Below are 22,500 nucleotides of genomic sequence, written 5' to 3' on the forward strand. Positions count from 1 at the left end.
GTGTGTGTGTGTGTGGATTTACCAGAGCAGACGCCGTCCTGACTGTAGAAGCCAACGCCGCATTCAGGGACACATTCACCATGTTTGAGCAGAGCAGCCGGGTCTGAACACGACACACACTCCTGTCGACTCGGCCCGCGGCAATCCGAGCATGACTCATCACAGTCTGGTGAGAGAGAGAGGAAAACCAGGAAAACATCATTTCAGACCACGTGCAATAAAAGTCCACAATTAAACCCAACGCAACTCAATTAAACAACGGGAAAACACAATTACATTTGACAACAGTGACAGATCTGTCAAAGACGTGTGGGGTTAAAGGTCATGAAGTGAGGGATTCATAAAAAACGAAAATGGCTGACGAGGCGAAATGAAGGAATTCAGAAAAGCAAAAAGACACGAGGCCGAGGAGAATGTCATTAATTTAATCAGCTGATGAAAGTTTGTCAAATATGTAACTGAAGCGGGAAAAACACTGGAGATTAAATATTCTGCTGATTTCAACAGATTTTCATCTTTTTCCCTTCCAGGCAACACATCTCACACACACACACACACACACACACACACACACACACACACACACACACACACACACACACACACACACACACACACACAGACTCATCTTTTGTTCATTTGCACTGAAAAACACTGGAAGCATGAAGAACGATGCAGAACTGACATCACATTAAACTGATGGAACAAACAACAGAGAATTCAGCCAAATAATCTTAATCTAAATAATTAAAAAAGCAACATTATTTTGTCTGAAATAATGGAATGAACAGTTGTGTATGAGTGGGTGTGTCAGTCTTATTCTATTATTCTTTTGTTTTATCCTGTCTTGTTAAATAAGGGCAGTTAACATTAGACTTTAGACAACATTGTCATTAGCATGAACTAACAGTTAATTAAAGCTCTACAGAGCTACTGTTGTAAGTGACTATAAATGTTTTCTTTAGTTGACATTTATTAAATATTTGTGTCGGTAAAGTTGAACATCACTTTTTCCCAACAATTATTTATGTATAATAATATAATAGAAAAAAAAGAACACATATATATAGCACAAAATATTTTTTCATATTTAACTGTAATCAAGCAAAACTTCACCTTTTTAATGCCCTTATTGTAACATATGGGAGTAGAGAATAAGCATTACTGACTGTCAATTATGGTCGACTATGGTCGATCATGGTCGACTATGGTCGATCATGGTCGACTATGGTCGATCACGGTCGATCATGGTCGATCACGGTCGACTATGGTCGATCACGGTCGACTATGGTCGATCACGGTCGATCATGGTCGATCATGGTCGACTATGGTTGATCACGGTCGATCATGGTCGATCATGGTTGACCAGGCGTTGCTGTGTGGGGTTATTAGTCGACTGAAGTTTAAAAAGTCTGGCTGTAAATGAGTGAGCACATTGTTTCGGTAGAAGAGTAAAGTTTCACAGTTCTCACAGAGACATTGACTGACAGCTGAGACACTTTCCTGTCTTCTCAGCACTTTTCCCTCCATCTCCCTGTCTTTGTCTCTCTCTGTGAAGAAGTGACCCCTCTCACTTTTTTCCCATGATGCTCTCTGTTCTCTGTCCAAGCTCGTCTCTCCTTCGGCCTTTGACCTTCACTCTACACTTCCTGTCATTTTTCTTTCTCTCAGTGTGCAAGTGAATTTCTTCAGTATTAATGTGTATCTCTCTTGCTGTCACCCTCCTCCTTTAAGCTTCGTTCCTCCTCCTTCATGTCTCTCTTTCCTCACTCCTCCTCCCGCTCCATTATCTCCTCCTCCTCCGCCTCCTCGTCAGAGTGTTGAAGAGATAGAGAGACTCCACGAGTCCTCAGCTCTGTGCGACAACATCAGTGGTGACATTCATTCATTCATTCTTAACATCAATGAATCACTAATAACTATTGCTCATAATTGACTGATTTGCACAATCTGAAAAAAACCCAACCTGTCAATTAAGATTGAAAAGACAATCTATAGTAATGATGAGGTCATTTCATTATAAAATATGAGCCCTGAGGTAATAATGCAATCATAGCACAGTCACACAGTCACTCTATGATTTTTAATAACTGAGGCAAAACAGTGGAGCAGGATGAACTGTGTGAGGAGTGGACACAGAGTACAGATGCATTCGTTCCTCTGTGAACTGCTCTCACATTAATATTAAAACATTCACAGGCCACATTTACTCATACCATTTTCACCATAATCACAATCTCATTCAACGAGGGATTTACAAAAAATACTACTTTAGCTGATGAAGCAAACACACACACACACACACACACACACAGGAGGATTACGTCTGCAGTACTATTCTGACCTAGTGAGGAAAGCAATTTATTTTCATGTTCAGCCCAAACAGCAAAGTTATCCACACACACACACACACACACACACACACACACACACACACACCAGGACAGTTTTGGATTGAACTGGTATTTTTGCAGTGATTTCAGTGATTTTTGAAAGAAGTCATCGTAGAAGTTGACTGAAATCACAGATTTTCAAGAAGATAAGGACAAGCTAAGGATTGAAAGGGATCAAAAGCTTCTTTTAATGTTTTCATGTGTGGGCACTAGGGGGCGGCAAAGTTCACTCCAATGTCTCAGCAAAAATTCTTCTAACTCTACTAAACAAGGTCCAATCAGAACCAAACTTGCCCTGATTGACATTAGCCCCGCCTTGAAGACAACTACGTGGACATATTACATTTTGAAGAGAGCACCCCCTAGTGGCAACAGAAACAAAACTTATATTTCAATGTCACGCGCTGTTCTCACAGGGATTATCGGATCCACCTCGAGTGCAGTCACGTCCCTAAAAATCCCACAATGATGCAATGATGTGGAGAATATTATGACATTTTTCAAAAATGAGGTTACCATGGCAACAGTGCACATTCTGCTGGTCCTGGTGGCCGACAGATACTTGAATACTCATGAAACTTGACACACTGAACAGTAGCAAGACTTCAGGTCTGATGTGGGTCACAGGACTGTGCATGGCAGACACAATGGAGACACAGCGCCCCCTAGAAATCTTAAAATCAACAGCCCCCACAGCTGATTTCACATCAGAAAAAAACATTTTGAAATCGATTCTATTTTTATGAATGATTTTCTTAAAGTAATTTTAGACAGATGATGACATGAATGAATTTCCTCCGTTGAGTATAAAGATAAATAAAGAGAATAAAGAACTAACAGTGTGTGATATTTGATCATAAATGAAAGGTGATTCAATTAGATTCTATTCTTCTTTTTCTGATCCCAACATTCATTTGAAAAATGTCTCTTTCCTCTTTGTGAAGTGAACAGTGTCTGAGAATCACATGAAGCATGAATGAATGAACGAGCATTTCCATTGTTGTTTTATTAACTCACTGTAAAATGTGTGAGTGACTGATATTCAATCTGAGATTAAAGACTTTTTCAATCCATCAGATTTGTTAATCTGTGATTGGGGTTTGACGGATGAAAGACTTTGTTGTGTTTATAGAAAAGTCCAGCGTTCCTCATGAATCTGAACTCTTTCATCAACTCTCTGAAATCATTATTTCCTCCTAAATCCATGTTGTATTTAACAGAGGCAGGTAAGTTCCACTGTCAGGATCAGCTTCTTCCAACTCGGAACCGAAGCCAGACGTTTCCTCTCAACATCTGATCTAGGAAACTGGACGACTGTAATTCTCTTTAAATCCCGCCCACAACTCAATCACAATGCTGCAGCACTGTGGTCGTCTTTAAAACGTGCAAAAAGAGACGAAGCTTGACGAGAATCTGCAGCAGAAGAATCTGCAGAGAGAAGACTGAGGATTCTGAAGAAAGAAAAATCTGAAGAAGTTTCTGAAGAAGATTCTGCAAAAATAAGAATATGCAGAAGATTGGGTAAAAACAAGAGTCTGCAGGGTGAAGCACTCATGACAGCAGATTGTCTTCAAACACTGTGTGTGGCGCTGAGGCAGTGGAGAGGCAGCATTCATGCATGAAGTGAGCTTCTCCACAGGGAAGATGAAGAGGGATGGATGGAGACACAGCAGGATTCTACACTGCGTCGTCTTTAAGCTCAGCCTCAGAGCTGCAGCAGCCTCACAGGGATTTCAATCCTCCTGACAATCATTCATTCAAGTGTGAAACTGAGCGTCAGAACTGAGTGGAATTTAATCACACTGCTCTCACACACACACACACACACACACACACACACACACAGAGTGAGTCAACAGCAGTGTCCGGTGTACATTAGCATGGTTCACTTTCATTTACTGTGGATGTTACGCACTCATACAGGATTAGCACTAACGCTAACAGTGAAGTCCATTACTGATTACTGCTCTGTGGATTTCTATTATACACAGTGAGCGGTGATTGGTCATGTTCACACACACACACACACACATACATGGGATTAAATGCTGTTCCAGTTAAAGTTTGGGCAAAAAGAGAAATTCAGTAGGGAAAAATTTAAGAAGGGAATGGATTTTGAATTTTGAGGCATCACACGAGCTTTGCTTCAGTTACTCAGACAAAGTCACAAAAACATGAATCAAAACAAATCAGAGTGAAGTTATAAAATATGTAAACTAGCAATAAAAAAAACAAAACTTACGCATGAAATTAAGGAACAAAAATATTCCTACACAAAAACATGTCACTACTACGGAGTATTAGAGTTTTAAATTTACAAGAATTAAGTCTTACATTTACGACAAAAACTGTTTCACTAAACATAAAAGAAAAAGAAATATAAGAAATATCATGACATTAGTGTAGAAATACTTACTGTCGTTTCAAGAAACTAACGTTAGTCCCGGATAAACTTTCTATAAAAGTGTGAAAACCTAATAAAAAGTGTCTGAAAACTTTGAGCCCTGACAGAGAGAAAGAGAGACTTTCTTTCTTTTTCCCTCTAAAGGGTCAAATATTCTGATTACCAGTCACACATCGTTAGACACTGAGTGAGAATGTAAGAAAACAAATCACTGATCTGATTTTAGATAAAGAAGACCAGAAGGAAAATAATGTGATCATCTGTCACCAAGTCATCAGCCTGAGTGAATAAGTGTCATTCAGCATAAAGCAATGAACCTACGACATAGAATCATGTAATACAATAATCAACTACATCTCAGTTCAATCCAAGGACAATAAAATCTACGTCAGTTTAGGTCTACGATGATCACGTCTCCATCTCACTGTGAGACAGACGTCTGTAAACCACTCACTCTCCCACACCAAAGCCCAGAGAGAAAATCAGCAGCTACTGCTGCTCCTCTGCTGCCTCGTGTGGTCACTTTGTGTCACTCAGGTCAATCAGAATAAAGGATTTTCAAACACTAAAGTGACAAAATCAGACATTTGAACTCAGTGATGGAGGCAGCAGTGTGTGTGTGTGTGTGTGATGTTAAAATCACTGGTTTTCTCTGTGGACTTTGGTGTGGCAGAGTGAGTGCTTTACAAACTTCACTTTCCTGTTGGAAAAGTGTGTCTCACAGTAAGATAAAGACGTGAACGTGTTCTTAAGATGTCGTAGATTTTATTAGCTACGACTTGATTCTCATAACTCTTCAAAATAAATGAACTCTGACCTCATTTCATTCATCTAAACTCACATCTCTGACAGATTTAAACAGTGAGAGTGAAGCAGCTCAGAGACAAATCTGCAGCAGCAGTATTTTACCTCTCTCTATCTGTCTCTCTCTCTGACTCTGTGTGTCTCTCTATCTCTCACTCTCTGTCTGTCTCTCTGTCTCTGAGCCAAATGTCATTGGACCACCACGGTGGCGCGGTGGGAAACACATTAAATCACATGACGAGCTGTGATACTCACGGCGACAGTGTGTCTGGTCGTGCTGGTATGAGCCCCGGGGGCAGGAAGTGAGGCACTGATCGTGCTCGGCACTCAGCAGGGGGCGCTGTGAGCCACACGAGAGGCAGTCCCACCTGCTGGAACAGGTGGCACAGGACGACTGGCAGGCTGTGGGGGGGGGAGGGGGGGGACAACAGCAGGTCACTGACAACAAGCCACCAAGTTAGTCATGAAGTAAGTCTGTAAATAAGTGACCAGTGAACTAGTGAAATAAGTAAGTAAGTGTGTAAATAAGTGACTAGTGAACATCGTGCTCGGCACTCAAGTAGTCCCACCTGCTGGAAAGGTAGGACGACTGGCAGGCTGTAGGTCACTGACAACAAGCCACCAAGTTAGTCATGAAGTAAGTCTAGTGAACTAGTGAAATAAGTAAGTAAGTGTGTAAATAAGTGACTAGTGAACTAAGTGTACTAGTGTAAGTGAGTAAATAAGTGACTAGTGAACTAGTGAAATAAGTAAGTGAGTAAATACTAGTGAACTAGTGAAATAAGTAAGTGAGTAAATAAGTGACTAGTGAACTAAGTAAGTGAGTAAATAAGTGACTAGTGAACTAGTGAAATAAGTGAGTAAATATGACTGAACTAGTGAAATAAGTAAGTGAGTAAATAAGTGACTAGTGAAATAAGTGAGTAAATAAGTGACTAATGAACTAAGTGAGTAAATAAGTGACTAGTGAAATAAGTAAGTGAGTAAATAAGTGACTAGTGAGTGACTAGTGAAATAAGTAAGTATGTAAATAAGTGACTGGTGAACTAGTGAAATAAGTAAGTGAGTGAATAAGTGACAGTGAACTAGTGAACAAGTAAGTAAGTGTGTAAATAAGTGACTAGTGAACTAGTGAAATAAGTAAGTGAGTAAATAAGTGACTAGTGAACTAAGTAAGTGAGTAGTGACTAGTGAACTAGTGAAATAAGTAAGTGAGTAAATAAGACAGTGAACTAGTGAAATAAGTAAGTGAGTAACAAGTGACTAGTGAACTAAGAGTGAGTAAATAAGTGAAGTGAACGGTGTAAATAAGACTGGTGAACTAGTAACAAGTGAGTGACAGTGAAAATAAGTGTGAGTAAATAGCAATAAGTAGTAGTGAAATAAGTAAGTATGTAAATAAGTGACTAGTGAACTGAACAGTGAAATAAGTGAAATAAGTAAGTGTGGTGAACTAGTGAAATAAGTAAGTGAAATAAGTGACTAGTGACTAAGTGAACAAGTGAGTAAATAAGTGACTAGTGAAATAAGTAAGTGAGTAAAAGAGTGACTAGTGAAATAAGTGAGTAAATAAGTGACTAATAGACTAAGTGAGTAAATAAGTGACTAGTGAAATAAGTAAGTGAGAAACTAAGAACTAGTACTAGTGAAATGTAAAAGTGACTGGTGACTAGTGAAATAAGGAGTGAGTGAATAAGTGACTAGTGAAATAAGTGACTAGTGAAATAAGTAAGTGTGTAAATAAGTGACTGGTGAACTAGTGAAATAAGTAAGTGAGTGAATAAGTGACTAGTGAAATAAGTGAACTAGTGAACTAGTGAAATAAGTAAGTGTGTAAATAAGTGACTAGTGAACTAGTGAAATAAGTAAGTGTGTAAATAAGAGACTGGTGAACTAGTGAAATAAGTAAGTGAGTGAATAAGTGACTAGTGAAATAAGTGACTAGTGAACTAGTGAAATAAGTAAGTGTGTAAATAAGTGACTAGTGAACTAGTGAAATAAGTAAGTGTGTAAATAAGAGACACACAGCTGATACTCAAGCGGCTGAAAAGCTACGAAGATTAAAGGTGTCACGGTTCATGGCTCAGTCAAGGAGGCAACACACACACACAGGTTCATACAGCGATCCTTTCAAGGACTTGCTTCAGACAGCCGAACCAAACCAGTTAATAACTAACTCTAACCTATTCTAGTCTTAGTCCTAAACTTAACCAGCTGCTCACAAATGACCAGTTAAAAGACCTAAAAGAACCGTTTGATACTACAGTCATGGTTTCACTCTCATGGTCCTCGTGTTTTAATCTGCTGCTCTAAATTCAGGAGATTAGCTTGGTTCGTGTCAACACATTAATATGTGTAAAAATGTCCTTTGCATAAAAAAGACATTTTGAAGTTACAGGCCTTTATCTCTTTCTTTATGTCTTTATTTCAGGGCTGAGTCCTGAACATAAACTGGACCAACAATGATTGAACTAAACTCGCAGTACTGCACAATGTCACACTAATGTCCAAGTCCTGAACATGTATTTCAATTTGAGCAAGAAATTGCATTTTTAACCTTGATGAACATTGAAGAAAAGTTAAAAACAAGCAAAGAAGAAGAAGCCATATGTATGTATTCGGTGTTTGAGTGAAATGAGAAAAGTGGAAGACAGGGGGCAGTAAGTGCATTCATGTGCAGTCAACAAAGGACGTACCTGAACACACTCGTCCTTCAGCGTAGTGACCGGGGGGACAGATGGACAGACAGCGGCCCAGGTGCAGGACAGCCTTCAGGTCTCTGCAGGTCTCACAGTGGTCAGCAGTTCCAGAACACGACAGACAGTCCACGTGACACTGGACTGAAAACACAAACCCAGGGAAAATGACTTTGATAACATTCCACTCAATCGTTTCTTTCTGGAAATAAATTGAATCCAAATTGGTATCGAAATAAGTCCTTTTTTTTTTTTTAGGTGTTTTTAAATCAATACCCAGGTCAACACTAGAGAGCAGCACTGCCACTCAGGATGATTTTATACAACACTGCAGAAGAATGAATGATTTACATATTTTATTCACATATTCAGCAGTTATTTAAACACATTTCAACACAAATAGTTCCACAACTTGACCGACTTGACTGTTGCCTAGCAACACAAACAATTAGCATATCCCCACTCACAAGTTTACTTTACACTTGACAGCAGGTCATGGCTCGCTACTTTGACTCACATTTATTTGTATGTTTACTGTTGTTTTCTTCTGTGAACGTATGAATGTGTCAAACTAAGAGTCTTAAAATTCATTTGTAGAACGTTTGAAACGATAAAACAGCTGTGATCCCGGTCCTTTGCTCTGGTCTGAACAGAGTGTAAATTGATTGTGTGCTTTTTTATTTATTGAATAGAAAGATTGATAGTGATGATGCAGGTGTGACGAGATAAAAGCATGAAATTCAAACAGTTTAGCTCACGCTCTCGTCTGGCATCTGTTCCCTCAGCGTTAAACAAAGGAGACAAATGAGCGGAAAATGACAGAAAAACTCCACCGTGGAAATGAAGCAGAATTGAATTCTCTTCCTCTGGAGGCTGAAGCAGCTCAGTCTCTAGCACGAGTCACACTTTCCTCACAAACACAGCGAGTCAGAATCCCTGAAGCACTAAATTACAGCCTGAGAGTTTGTCTCAAAACAACAGACGCGGACAATCGAGGAGACAAGCAGGTTCACCTGATTCACCTGACCTCATTCATGTCTACATTCATGTCTTCATTCATGTCTCATTCATGTCTCAATCATGTCTCATTCATGTCTTCATTCATGTCTCATTCATGTCTCAATCATGTCTCATTCATGTCTCATTCATGTCTTCATTCATGTCTCATTCATGTCTCATTCATGTCTTCAATGTCTCATTCATGTCTCATTCTCATTCATGTCTCATTCATGTCTCAATCATGTCTCATTCATGTCTCATTCATGTCTTCATTCATGTCTCATTCATGTCTCATTCATGTCTTCAATCGTCTCATTCATGTCTCATTCATGTCTCATTCATGTCTCATTCATCAATCATGTCTCATTCATGTCTTCATTCATGTCTCATTCATGTCTCATTCATGTCTCAATCATGTCTCAATCATGTCTCATTCATGTCTCATTCATGTTCAATCATGTCTCATTCATGTCTTCATTCATCTTCATGTCTACATTCATGTCATTCATGTCTTCAATCGTCTCATTCATGTCTCAATCATGTCTCATTCATGTCTTCATTCATGTCTCATTCATGTCTCATTCATGTCTCATTCATGTCTCAATCATGTCTCATTCATGTCTTCATTCATGTCTCATTCATGTCAACATTTCTCAGCCTTCCTTGGGTTCAGTGGAGCGTCTCTAAAGGCAAATGAACATGTCGAGGGTTGAAACGTGTTTCTATACTCACACTGACTGACTGACACATGAACCACTGTTTTCTTCAGTCTTACTGTTCTATTTTCATTAACAGCAGCTGTCTTTGACGATATCACGCAGAGGACGTGTTAACTAACTGACAACTATGCGACGCATCAATAACAATAAAGTATTTAACAACCTAAACCAAGAGTGATTTTGATGTGAACACAGCAGCGAGTGAGGCTGTGATTAACAGGCTTAAAGGAAGGTTTATGAAAAACAGTGAAATCCTTCAGTATCCCTCTAAAACACGTTCACAAACATTCTATTTGTTGGCTGTGCCTAAAATAACAATGACGCAGTAATAACACGTGTATTTGATGGTATGTCACTGTGATTATGTTTATGTCACACTCTGGTGAGTGAAAGAATCACTTTGAGATGGATTTGAAGCAGTTAAACTGTGAGGGAGCAGCACGGTGAGGCTGTGGCGTCGCATTAAAGGACACTTTAGGATTCCAGCTGCAAAAAAGAAACCCAGCGGACGCTTTAAATGTCCTATTTTTACTAAGAGACAAACTGAGGTTTAACGCAGAGTGAAAACATCGATCATGCGTTCATGCATGCATCACATGACTAACAAACAGGAACATTATTATTCACCATAAACACACGCCATCATGTTCAGTCTGGAGCGTGACGAGCATGAACAGATGAAGAGAAAAGAATTAATGGACGACTTCAAGTCTTCACAAAGATAAAAGATTCTCCCAGAGTGTTTGAGTGGCTTTTTTTTTCTTATTTTCTTCTGAGGTTTGTGTTAATATTGTGTTGATAGAAGCGTCAAAGGCTCAGTGTCTGTGACTCACTCACTCACTCACTCACTCACTCACCACAAATGAACAAAAGAAAAACAAAAGACAGAAATATCTTTGTTTTCTTCTTTTACATTTAGATTATTCAAATTCACTGAACCTAGAAAAACTATTTAAATGTAACATTGAGACAGAAAATGACTCATGTTGTCATGGTTATTATAATTAACGATGATGTTTTCAGGTTTTTTAGTATTTAGCCCATGTTTCATCAGTTCTCTTTCTTTAACACCTGTCATTTCTCTAATGGCTTGTTTGTGAAACGGTGAATGTCACTCCATGACTTTTTTGTTCACGTTCACTGTGCGCGTTCTTAAGTATTTTGTCTTGTTCCGTTAACTTGACTCGGAACTACAGATTTATAACAGCCAATGGCTGTAATCTATAATATTTACATGTTAATGTGCTGTCCCTGTTTAAAAGAATCATGAATAAATAAAGAAGCTCACTGAGAATGAAACAAATGGAATGTCATCAATAACACATGTGCTCTTCTGTTCGTCTGCTGAATGAAATATTTCCTCATGCAAAAATAAGCAGTAACTTCAGGTTATTGGACGTCATAGGTTTCCCCCATTGTTTCCTAGGACTAATGAGACTCTGGCGTCTTTGCTGTGAATTCACTGTGGTTTTAGCTTTTAGACATTTTAATACGCTGCTCTAAATAATACAGCTCGGAGCAAAGACAACAAAATAACTTCATCCAATTCAGCCTCATAAAATCAGCTCATCAGCCTCAAGAGCACAAATGTATGGAGCAATAACAACTGTCTCTCTGGACCAACTTCAATTATTCATTCATTAGCAGTCTTTATAAATGTAAACAATGTTAACTGACAGTTTAAATGTCTGCCGGGGTGTTTATCTGTGTAGGAAATGACAGAAGTGTGTTTGTTTGTTTGTTTGTTTGACAGTCTGGAGTCTCAGTCAATGAGACACATAATGAGACACATGATGAGACACACGATGAGACACACGATGAGACACACGATGAGACACGCATGATGGGATACACACGATACATGCGATGAGAAGCGATGAGACACACAATAGCGATGACAGATGAAGAACACGATGAGTATGAGAAATACGATATGACACATAATGAGAATATACATGATGAGACATATAATGAGACATGATGAGACACATAATGAGACACACGATGAGACACATAATGAGACACATGATGAGACACCACTGACACATAATGAGACACATGAGACACACATAATGAGACACATAATGAGACAATGAGACACACACATACACACATAATGAGACACATGAGACACGATGAGACACATGATGAGACACATGAGACGCAATGAGACACATGATGAGACACAATAATGAGACACATGATGAGAAGATGAGACACATGAGACACACATGAGACACATGAGACGATGAGACACATGATGAGACGACGATGAGACACAGGACACACAATGAGACACACAATGAGACATAATGAGACACACAGTGAGACACACGAGACACAAGACGTACGATGAGACACATAATGAGACACACGATGAGACACACAATGAGACACATGATGAGACGCACAATGAGACAGATGGATGAGGACACTGACTGCGTCTCATATGGAGGGATATAGTATAAACTCAGATTAATAACAGACTTAATTTGTGCCGTTTCCTGACGATGCATCGTGTACGTCGCAGACTTAAAGTGACGTGGATTTTATTATTAGCCCAGTCTTCTGCCACAGGTCCAGTGTGAAGTTGTCTCTTGGGGTAAATCTTTAAATTTAAAAACTACGGAAGCCGTCAGCTGACATAACAGCACAAAACGCACTCCCTCCAGTGTTAGATTTGACAAGAATGAGCTAAACATGGCGACCGTTAGACTTTTGGTGTTTAATTGCACTTGATTACAGTCTGTGGTGTTGATTGTTACATCAGTGCAGTGTCCTGTGACAAAGTCACAATCCTTTTTCATTCAAGTGTCTTTTAAGCTCGCGGGAGGCAAAGAGCCGCTGTGTTCACTGACTTTTTACGTTCTCTGATTTTTCAAAGCAGTGGAAAATAACTTCAAATGATGCTTTCACTGTTTGAAAATGAATTCAGAAAAAAAACAGGCATAGAAATTCAAAGTACATCATCACTGTCAGTTTGAATGAAGCCGCAGAACTGAATGTAAATGAGTTGAATTAACACAAGTTATGAGAAGAATGAGACAGATGGAGGACACGTGGACACACTCTGTCTTTCTACCCAAGGACAGTTTGCATTGACTGTATAAGTCTCTGGACTCTGGCTCCTCCCACTCTCACCTACATTATGCAACCAGCCTCTCATTTCCATGTGTAGTATTTTTAGATGTTATTTATACAGAGGCTGCAGACCAAGCAAAGGCTTCAGTGTGAAAGACTAATGACACTTATTGTTTTCATAGGGATGGACATTCATTCATTCATTTCATTTTTAAATGAAAAATCAGTTCATGTGAAATTTCATGACAGTTCACACAGAAAAACTTTGGTGTGGGAGAGTGAGTGGTTTCCTGTCTAAAAAGAAGTCTAACAGTGAGATAAAGACGTGTTCTTAAGATATCGTAGACTTAGACTGACACAGAGTCTTTAAAGCCTCTACGACTCTACGACAGCTGTTCAGCAGTACGGGGCGATCAGTGCTTCATACGGTGACACTTCAAAACACATAAACTCCCCCTTAAAATGCAGGTCCGTGCTGGAATGAAGGCGGATCAAATCAAATCTGTGTGCAGCAGAGCACTTGACTTTTTTATAAATCAAAGTTCTTCTCTTCTGTTATGAGACCATTTACATGTCATTTGTCATTTCAGGTCCCAACGACGAGGAGAAACAGCAACGGAAAGTGTTCGTACAGCTTCTGTGACACGTTCAGAACCAGTGTGAACGTGGTTCTGAACGTTCCATCACTGTTTCCATCACTGTTTTCCATCGTGTCAACCCAGACTAAGACTAAAAATAATGTGGACACACACACACACACACACACACACACACACACACACACACAGCAGCAGTGTACCTGGGTGACACTCGGGGCAGCACTGGTCGTCCCGGGCGACAGCCAACGTCGCTGGAGGACAGGAGGGACAGGAGCGCAGATAACAAGTCACCTGAGCATCGTGGCACTCGCACTCCCGACAGCTGCCATCAGTCCACTGATCCATATCCTGAAACAAAAAACAGAAAACAGAGGAGGAGGAGGAGGAGGAGGAGGATCTTTTATTAAACCTGTGTCTCTGTGGCGAGGACATTTACAGGATGTGAAGGGAAGGACAGTTTCAAGTGTAAAGATGCTGAATGACAAAGACACAAAACAGGTGCTGATAAGAACTCTCAAAGTCACAACTTCATAAGAAGGTCATAAGGTTAGAGGTCAGAGTTTTTCAATCACTACACTCACACAATAACACAGGAGCATCACAGACAAGGATGAAGTTGTTACTTCTCTCACTTTACTGAAGCGTGTGTGTTCTTTTAGATAAAGTTTTACACACTCACCGTCATGTGACGTTGTCCTTTCTCTCTTTTTATCTTGTGTTTTATTGTTTTTATTACTTTTATTCACTCTTATCGTCGAGAGCCCTAGTTAAAAACACCTTTCCACATTCTGTGTTCCCACTAACAACACTAGATGTAGATGTCAATTTATTGTCCTTGTCTCTGTGTGTCCACAGTGACCATCACTTCTGAATCTAATATACGACAGACATGTTCACAGCCTTAGATCCGAGGACAGGTGTCTCTGGGAAGGTTTGCTGAATCAGTGTCTTCTTTTAAATCTCTTCTTAAAACTCATTTTCATTTATGTGATTTTATCTCATTGCTTTTCTTTCTTTGCAAGCACGTGAATAATAACTTCCTTTGTCCTCTGCTCGCGATGTGTAAATATGGCCATTATCATTGTTATTTGTTTTGTTTATACTGTATATATGTGTGTATTTCTACTTTGTAAATTGGTGTTTTTAAAGGTGCTGTACTTAACATGAATCAGCTAAAATGCTGTTGCTAGTTTTTATAGTGTAGTATTTATGGTATTCCTATTGTTTTTTGCAGTGATTTTGATCAACACACACACACACACACACACACACACACACACACACACACACACACCGAGCATCTGTCTTTTCTTTGACTCCAGTTTGTTTGTTTTGTGATGCTCTGTATTGTTTTTAAATGTTTGATGTTTTTATATTGATATCACAGCACGGGTCAACCTGGGTTGTTTGGCCCTGTGTCGGCTGGGATTGGCACCAGCACCTCCCTCGACCCTCGTGTGGACATGGATGGACGTTTGAAATGGTTCGGTGGTGAATCAATCAGCACAAATGTCTTGATAACAGACTCCTGTTATTATTATTATTATTATTATGAATAAGTGAACATGTAATCCAATAAATGTATGAATAGAGCCGTGTTTGTCTGGACATGGATGATTATTTGGACGTATTCAGAGCAGCCTCTCACAGCAGAGAGAGATGATGGTGCATTACTGTGCTTTTCTCGGGTTGTTTTGTTTACCATTGTGAGGAAGAATCCCTCTGAGAGATAAAGAGCAGATAATCGCTGTGTGTCTGCACCGCTGCTGACCGTCCTGCAGTATTTCACACTCTGCCAGAGAATGTAAAAAATTCACGCCCGTGCATTGTGGGAGTCCAGGACTAGAATATAAATGATTAACCAACACTTACTGAAAGACATGAGCCAGAATAATAAGAAAGAGATTCTTGTTGCAGGCTCCAACACCCGTTTAGTCTGTGTCACTGCAACTTTAATTATCACTGCTTCTATATTATATCCAGCTCAGTGTGGATGTTTCTTTCTTATCAAAATAACAAAGTCAACACGCATGTTTCACATTTCTCCTGGTGTTAACTTGCAATTCTAAATCTAAAATGTAAATGTGATAGAAGTACCTTGAAGGAGAGTCCCTGGTGCAGACAGGCAGCTCTGACAGAGGAACACTCCGGGCAACATTTCCCCGGCAGGTGAACAAACGCTGATCCCTGAAACACAAACAAAACCATTCGTCTGGTTTAACACAAATGTATCTACTCATCCTTTTCTGCTTCTGTCTCTTGACTGAAGTCAGTTTTTAGTTCAACGTTTCTACTTAATATTACAAACAATACAAACTTCAATAGGGCCACACGGCGGGGTAGTGGTTAGCACACTCGCCTTGCAGCGAGAAGACCCGGGTTCGAGCCCCGGTTGGAACAAGGGCCTTTCTGCATGGAGTTTGCATGTTCTCCCCGTGTGTGCGTGGGTTCTCTCCGGGTTCTCCGGCTTCCTCCCACAGTCCAAAAACATGTAATGTGGGGATTAGGTGAATTGGACACTCTAAATTGACCGTAGGAGTGAGTGTGAGAGTGAATGGTTGTTTGTCTCTATCTGTGTGTGTGTGGCCCTGCGATGGACTGGCGAACTGTCCAGGGTGTACCCCGCCTATCGCCCCATGTAGCTGAGATTGGCACAGCACCCCCCGCGACCCTCTGGTGGAGGATAAAGCGGTTAGATGATGACTGACTGACTGACAAACTTCAATCAAATCTAAAAAAACAATTCTATAGATTTCTATATTGTTTTCAATAATTACAAAATGCATTTTCTTAGTTCCTTAAAGGTGAATCTTTTCTGCTTCCTTTGCTTCATATAACAAAGGAGCATTTCCAGGTTTGATCAATATAATGGAGACAGTAATAATACAAGTATTACAATAACTAGAATATTACAATATAAACATTGTATTTGTTCATTCACAATTTTAAAGGCAATCTTGATTATTTATTTATTGACATTGACCTCATGTGTTTAAGTTTGGTCTGATGTTTGATATTATAAATGATTATAATGTGGATAGCACTTTGTGCTGAAGCTTTAAGAGTGCTTTAATCTCGCCGAACATTTCCAAAGAATCTGTCCATTTAGTTTGAACCCAATCCTTAAATAAACCCAGAGGAAAAAAGAAAATCACATCCACACTGATGTGACGTTCCTCACTCAACTATTACTGTACATTATTACCATGAAACTGCACACCACGGCTTTTCTCTGCCTATTCAACCACACTCGTCATTAAACCAATAACCTTGTGTTAATTGTGTCGTCATTAAACCAATAACCTTGTGTTAATTGTGTACACACACACACACACACACACACACACACACACACACACACACACAGGGTGAAACCTGTGATCTTCTCGGCAGAGTGACCTTCCTCTACTCTGAGCTGGACCACTGCTCTCACTCAATGACGTTTACCAACTGTAATGATCAGCGGCAGCAGCAGCAGCAGTAACAGTAACAGCAGCAGCAGTAACAGTAACAGCAGTAACAGCAGCAGTAACAGTAGCAGCAGTAAGCAGTAACAGCAGCAGCAGCAGTAACAGTAACAGCAGCAGCTAATAATCTCAACAAATCCTTTGTTAGTTTTTGTCCTAAAAGAACGTCCCACGTCTGTTCAGTGTCCTACTTTCTACTATAACTAGGCCAAGTTTGATGTGTGTGTATGTGTATTTAAGACGCTTCTTCTGAGGTAAAAGATGTGACATGTTGGTGTATCCCACCCACTTCCTCCCAGGAGCCAATCATCTGCTTTGCTTTGTTGCAGTTGAGGTTTTGCAGAGATTTTTGGAGCAAGCATGGAAGAGAAGCGACGAACAACCAATTAACTTCAAACTATTGTTATTCTGTTGGCACTGAACAGCTGTGTACTGTTTGACCTCCTGAACGCACACATGTGTGTTTTGCTTTATTTCTGTGCTTCAGGTTTCCTCAGTGCGCGTCTTCCTGCAGGTCACACCTCCTTAACCTTCACACTCTTGCCCCCAAAATGAATCGTGTCATCAACCAGAATTCCAATTTCCTGGCCTTTAAACGCACCACTGAGAGGCTAATGTGAGATGTCACTATGTTGGTTGGTGTTTGGGATGAAATCCATGTTGTATGGATTGGTGAGAGAGAGGAGGGGGATCAGCGGTGGTTATGAAGTGGGCCGCTCCCTTCACTGTGTTAGAATGAATTAAAGGCAAAGACGAGATGAAACCTTAACGATCTGTGGCGTCAATTAACACAAAATAATCAGAGATAAACGTGAAAAGTGAACAAACGTTAACAGACACCAAAGTCAATTAAGAGGGTTCTGTTTTCCCATTTCATAAATGTCATGTTTAATTATGCAACAAAAAAAGAAGAAGCATTATTTAATTCAATAAGAACTCATTTTAAGAACATTCACAGAGATGAAATCTGTCTGGTTCAATATTCCTGTTTCATTTTGTTGACATATTACAGCCAAAGTTTTTCACTCAGGGATTTTTGGATCGCTCACATTTTATCGCTCCATAAATCAGAAAATACAGCCAGCAGCCATAAAACTATCTCATATAAAGAGATTTTTGCCATATTTTCAGCAATAAAATATTCAATAAATCAGGCCACGACTGATCTATGTAGAAACCTCTCGATGAAAACCTTCAGCATATAGATGCGAATAAAACTGGAAGGTTTGGCCTCATGTGCTGCACAAGAGAATGAGAAGGAAATATTAGGTGTGTAACCTTAGCAACAGGGTCGTGCATTAAGAAGTTAACTAGGCAACAACAGAGGTGGATTCATGTTCTAACACTGTAACGCACACACCAAGTCCCATTCTCATATTATATGACACAAATAAGCATGAGAAGTGAAAACAAAATCATTAACTACTAATTCAATTCATTAAATGAGGGTCCTGGTCCAACCACCGGCCTTTCTACTGAAGCGAGGATGAGTATTTCTGTTTGTATAGCAGGTTGTGAATCACGAGGCTGAAGTTAGCATCCAGATTCCCGATTGGCAGTTAAAGTTAGTTTTTATTAATCCCCTTAGGGAAAGTATTCCTCTGCATTTTGACCCATCCTAGAATTAGGAGCATTGGGGGTTGGGTACCTTGCTCAGGGGTACCCCAGCCCTTTTTGGCCGGGTGGGGATTTGAACCGGCGACCCTCTGGTTACAAGTCAAGTTCTACTTTCCACTTGGCCACGGACTGCCCTCCTTAAGGGAAAGACATTTTTGACAAGGATCATTGTAAGTTTCCCCTTAACTGCTGAAGGAAGCTGTGACTCTGGATGCTAAATCAGCGTCGTTCTAAATATACTTGTTTATTTTTTAGTCCTTTTCCTGAGTAGAAGGTTTTATCCTGCGTGCAGAAGCAAATGTTAAATCCACACTAACACGTTTCACTTTTCTCACCTGTGGACACTCCACACGGCCACACTCCGCCCCCTGACAGAGAACCTGACCGCGGACGCAGCTGCAGAACTCGCAGCCGGTGCCGCTCCACATGTCTCCATGGTAACGCACCGTGCCCTCGTACAGGCAGCTTCCCTTGGCAGCAGCACATTCGTCGCAGCACTGGCCGGCGCGCTTCACTTTAGTCTGACCCTTTGAAGAGGGAGCAAAGTCAGACTTTTAGGAAAGAAAATAGGAAAAACAAGTAGATTAAGAGGAAGTTTGAGTTCCAGCACGGAGATCAGAGGATGCATGAGTGTGTGTGTGTGGTTGTATGACACACACTAGCAAGAATCTTAGCATGTGCTCTCTGTGAGACCCTGTTGGGATTTTCTCTTTTTGTCTGCCATCTTCAGTGAAGGGAATCAGCTGTTAAAATGTTCTCAGTTATGCTGAAATCAAAGCGGAGAATATTTTCACTTCAAGTCGTAGTTAAAGTTTAAAGCCAGACATGGAAACAGGGTTCAAACAGGGTTTTTCCACTGGCTTCACAGAAGCAGCAGGGAGTCTGCAGAGCTTTCCCCCACACAGTGTTTTCCTCTTTATCAGATTTATCACAGCATATGAGAGCTGAACTCCACACGTTTGATACGTCACTGTTCAACAAGACACTCAGCTTCATATACTGGAGTTTTTCTGTCCTCTGGTATCTTAATGATGTCGATCTGGAGGCAGTGCAGCACATAATTTTTAAATAATGAGCAATAAACAGGTTATTTTTCCCTCAAATAAACTCTCTTGAACATCCCCGGCCACTTTTTTAATCACATGGACTCTTTACTGTAAATTGCATCATGTCACTTTAATAACTCCTCTGCTTTTATTGTGTTTTTATTGTTAGTACGCAGCATGCCTGCTAAAAGACTGAAATGAACTAAACTGTGTGGATTAATGGTCCTTGTTCATACAGCTAGTGTAAAATAATACATCCAGAGATTATAATGTTTGTTTTAGCCTCTTCTTTAGCAACAAAGTGGTCGACTGTTCTCGAATAATATAAAAAACACAATGATGGATGCACGTTTTCTTCAATAAAAGGGATAATCCAGGTTTTATGAAGTGTACAGTGCAGCACGTCTTTATCTGTTAACCGTGAGACAACACTCACTCTCCCACACCAAAGTCCAGAGAGAGAATCAGTGATTTTAGCTGCTGCTCCTCTGCTGCCTCGTGTGGTCACTTTGTGTCACTGAGGTCAATCTAAACGTTGGATTTTTAAACACCAAAGTGACAAAATAAGTGTGTGTGTGATGTTAAAATCAGTGATTTTCTCTCCGGACTTTGGTGTGGGAGAGTGAGTGGTTCACAAACCTCCGTCAGTCTCACAGTGAGAGAAAGACGTGAACATGTGACGTAGACATCGGAGAATTAAACTGACGTGGATTTTGTGAGAGTCAGTGAAAGTTTGTTGCTGCTAAAACTTCAATATGAAGCTGCTCATATTAATAATATTCTGTACAGCAAAGATTTTGTTATAACGCTGAAGCTAAATTAATGTGCTTCAAAATGATGAATTCAGTTGAGCCACAGCTCTTAAATCAGCTGGTCACATTGAGTCAGAATCCAATCCTATGAGGCTGATTTTAACTTAAGTTTGCATGTTTTTAGTGTTTAATCTGTGCAGTTACAGATTAAAACATGTCATTCCTATTTTTCTGATCATCTATAGCTTAAGACACACATCACTGAATACATCAGGCAAGTTGATCCTTGCGTACTTTAGAATGGACAAACTTTAAAACTCTTCAAACTTTATGAATAAATTATTATTCGTTTTTCAAATAATAAATAAATGCATAAAATACTGATATAACGACTGGTGACAGGAGACGCGTCGTACTTTTCCACAACGTGAATCTGTCACAGCCATGTGAACGAGACAAGAACAAAGTGTCCATAACATGAACCATTACATTTTACAATACTTTAGAGAGGTGTGTGTGTCTGTGTGTGTCTGTGTGTGTCTGTGTGTGTGTGAGAGAGACAGAGACAGAGAGAGAGACAGAGTCTACAGACCTTTTCACACTTGACTGGCCGACAGGTGTGTGTGTGACATTTGGACTGTCCGTGGTGACACACACATGTGGTGCAGGCGTTTTTCTGCCACTGTTCACCATCCTGCCAAGAGGAGCAAACACACACACACACACACAGGTTTGTACAGACTAAACAAAGCTTTATCCCTAACCTTAACCTGACCACAACCCAAAGCTTAGCTTAACCAGTTCCTCGGAAATGAGGTTCTGCCTCATTAAGACCAGGTTTTGGTCTCCATGTGGACTACTGGTCCTGACAAGGTCAGTGTTTATGCCAAAAAAAGAGGTAACAAATACAACAACATGCACACACATAATTGCAGGTAGTTTCAAAGCTCATCTGAATCCAATGTGTGTCTTCTTTTTGTGTGAGGGAGGAGATTGAACAGCACACACACACACACACACACACACACACAGAGAACACGGTGTGTGTGAGGAACACACAACAGCAGTGACCACATGTCAACAAAAGCTCTTTTAGTTCCAAACACATGATGGAACATGAGGAAGTGAAGTGAGTTTCCGCCGTTCATCAATGAGTTAATGAGGCGAGTGAAGACACAGTTAATAATCACTCATTACAGCTCATTAAATCATCTAAAGCTTTCTATACACTGGTGTTCTTCAACATCGAACACCTGACTGTAATGACAACGCCTCATCACTACGTTCAAACGTCTGCTTTTGTCACTTCAGTGTTTGAAATCCTTTGTTCAGCTTTTCCTCAGTGACACAAAGTGACCACACGAGGCAGCAGAGGACCCTTTAAAATGATCTGCACTATCCCTTTAACGTTGGCAGCAGTTTTCTCTGTCAGACATTTACAGGAGGTTCAGTCCACCGTGGCTCTGCTGCAGGAAATCAGCCAAGTGTGATAAAAACGCTCAATTTGTACAATTAACAGCATTTAATGGTCACAGTCGACTGTGTGATAAATGTCCCATAGATCCTTCTTTTTTTAATTCATCAATGAAAACTTGGTAAAGAATTAGTGAATAATTACAGAGGATGTGTTTCTGTGTCCATTTAATTGGTACTTTAAGTTTTAATGAGCATTTATTCATCGTAGCATTAAATGACTACACTTCAGGATTAAAGTGGGATTAACCACATGTTCACACCACTTATTCTCCTTTCATTGATTATATTATATATGAAAACACTGACGTGAATTGAGCTTGTGTTTCCATTCTTAAACGTGTCATCATCATTTTCCTGTAGTTAAAATCATTTCTGTCTTCCTCTCGCTTTCAGTTTAAATGACTTGATCAAACACAGTGTGAAGCCTGAAGGAAGAAAAGGATTTTC

General features: G+C 40.0%; 1 protein-coding gene across 1 annotated transcript in view; it reads right to left on the reverse strand.

Moving 5' to 3' along the window:
- Positions 1-22: 22 nt before the first annotated feature.
- The window catches only part of LOC122763037 (extracellular matrix organizing protein FRAS1-like), a gene marked incomplete at its 3' end in the record, with an annotated part of 35,254 nt that continues 12,776 nt past the window's right edge, over positions 23-22,500 (reverse strand). Inside the window, exons 6-12 of the mRNA XM_044018153.1 lie at positions 21,170-21,271; positions 19,115-19,306; positions 15,793-15,882; positions 13,896-14,043; positions 8,298-8,441; positions 5,857-6,003; positions 23-166 (exon numbers count right to left, since the gene is read on the reverse strand). Of these exons, the coding sequence (XP_043874088.1) occupies positions 23-166; positions 5,857-6,003; positions 8,298-8,441; positions 13,896-14,043; positions 15,793-15,882; positions 19,115-19,207 (766 nt within the window). The remainder of the gene's footprint in view (positions 167-5,856; positions 6,004-8,297; positions 8,442-13,895; positions 14,044-15,792; positions 15,883-19,114; positions 19,307-21,169; positions 21,272-22,500) is intronic.

The sequence above is a fragment of the Solea senegalensis genome, unplaced genomic scaffold (genome assembly GCF_019176455.1).
Source record: "Solea senegalensis isolate Sse05_10M unplaced genomic scaffold, IFAPA_SoseM_1 scf7180000016367, whole genome shotgun sequence".
Lineage (NCBI taxonomy): Eukaryota > Metazoa > Chordata > Actinopteri > Pleuronectiformes > Soleidae > Solea > Solea senegalensis.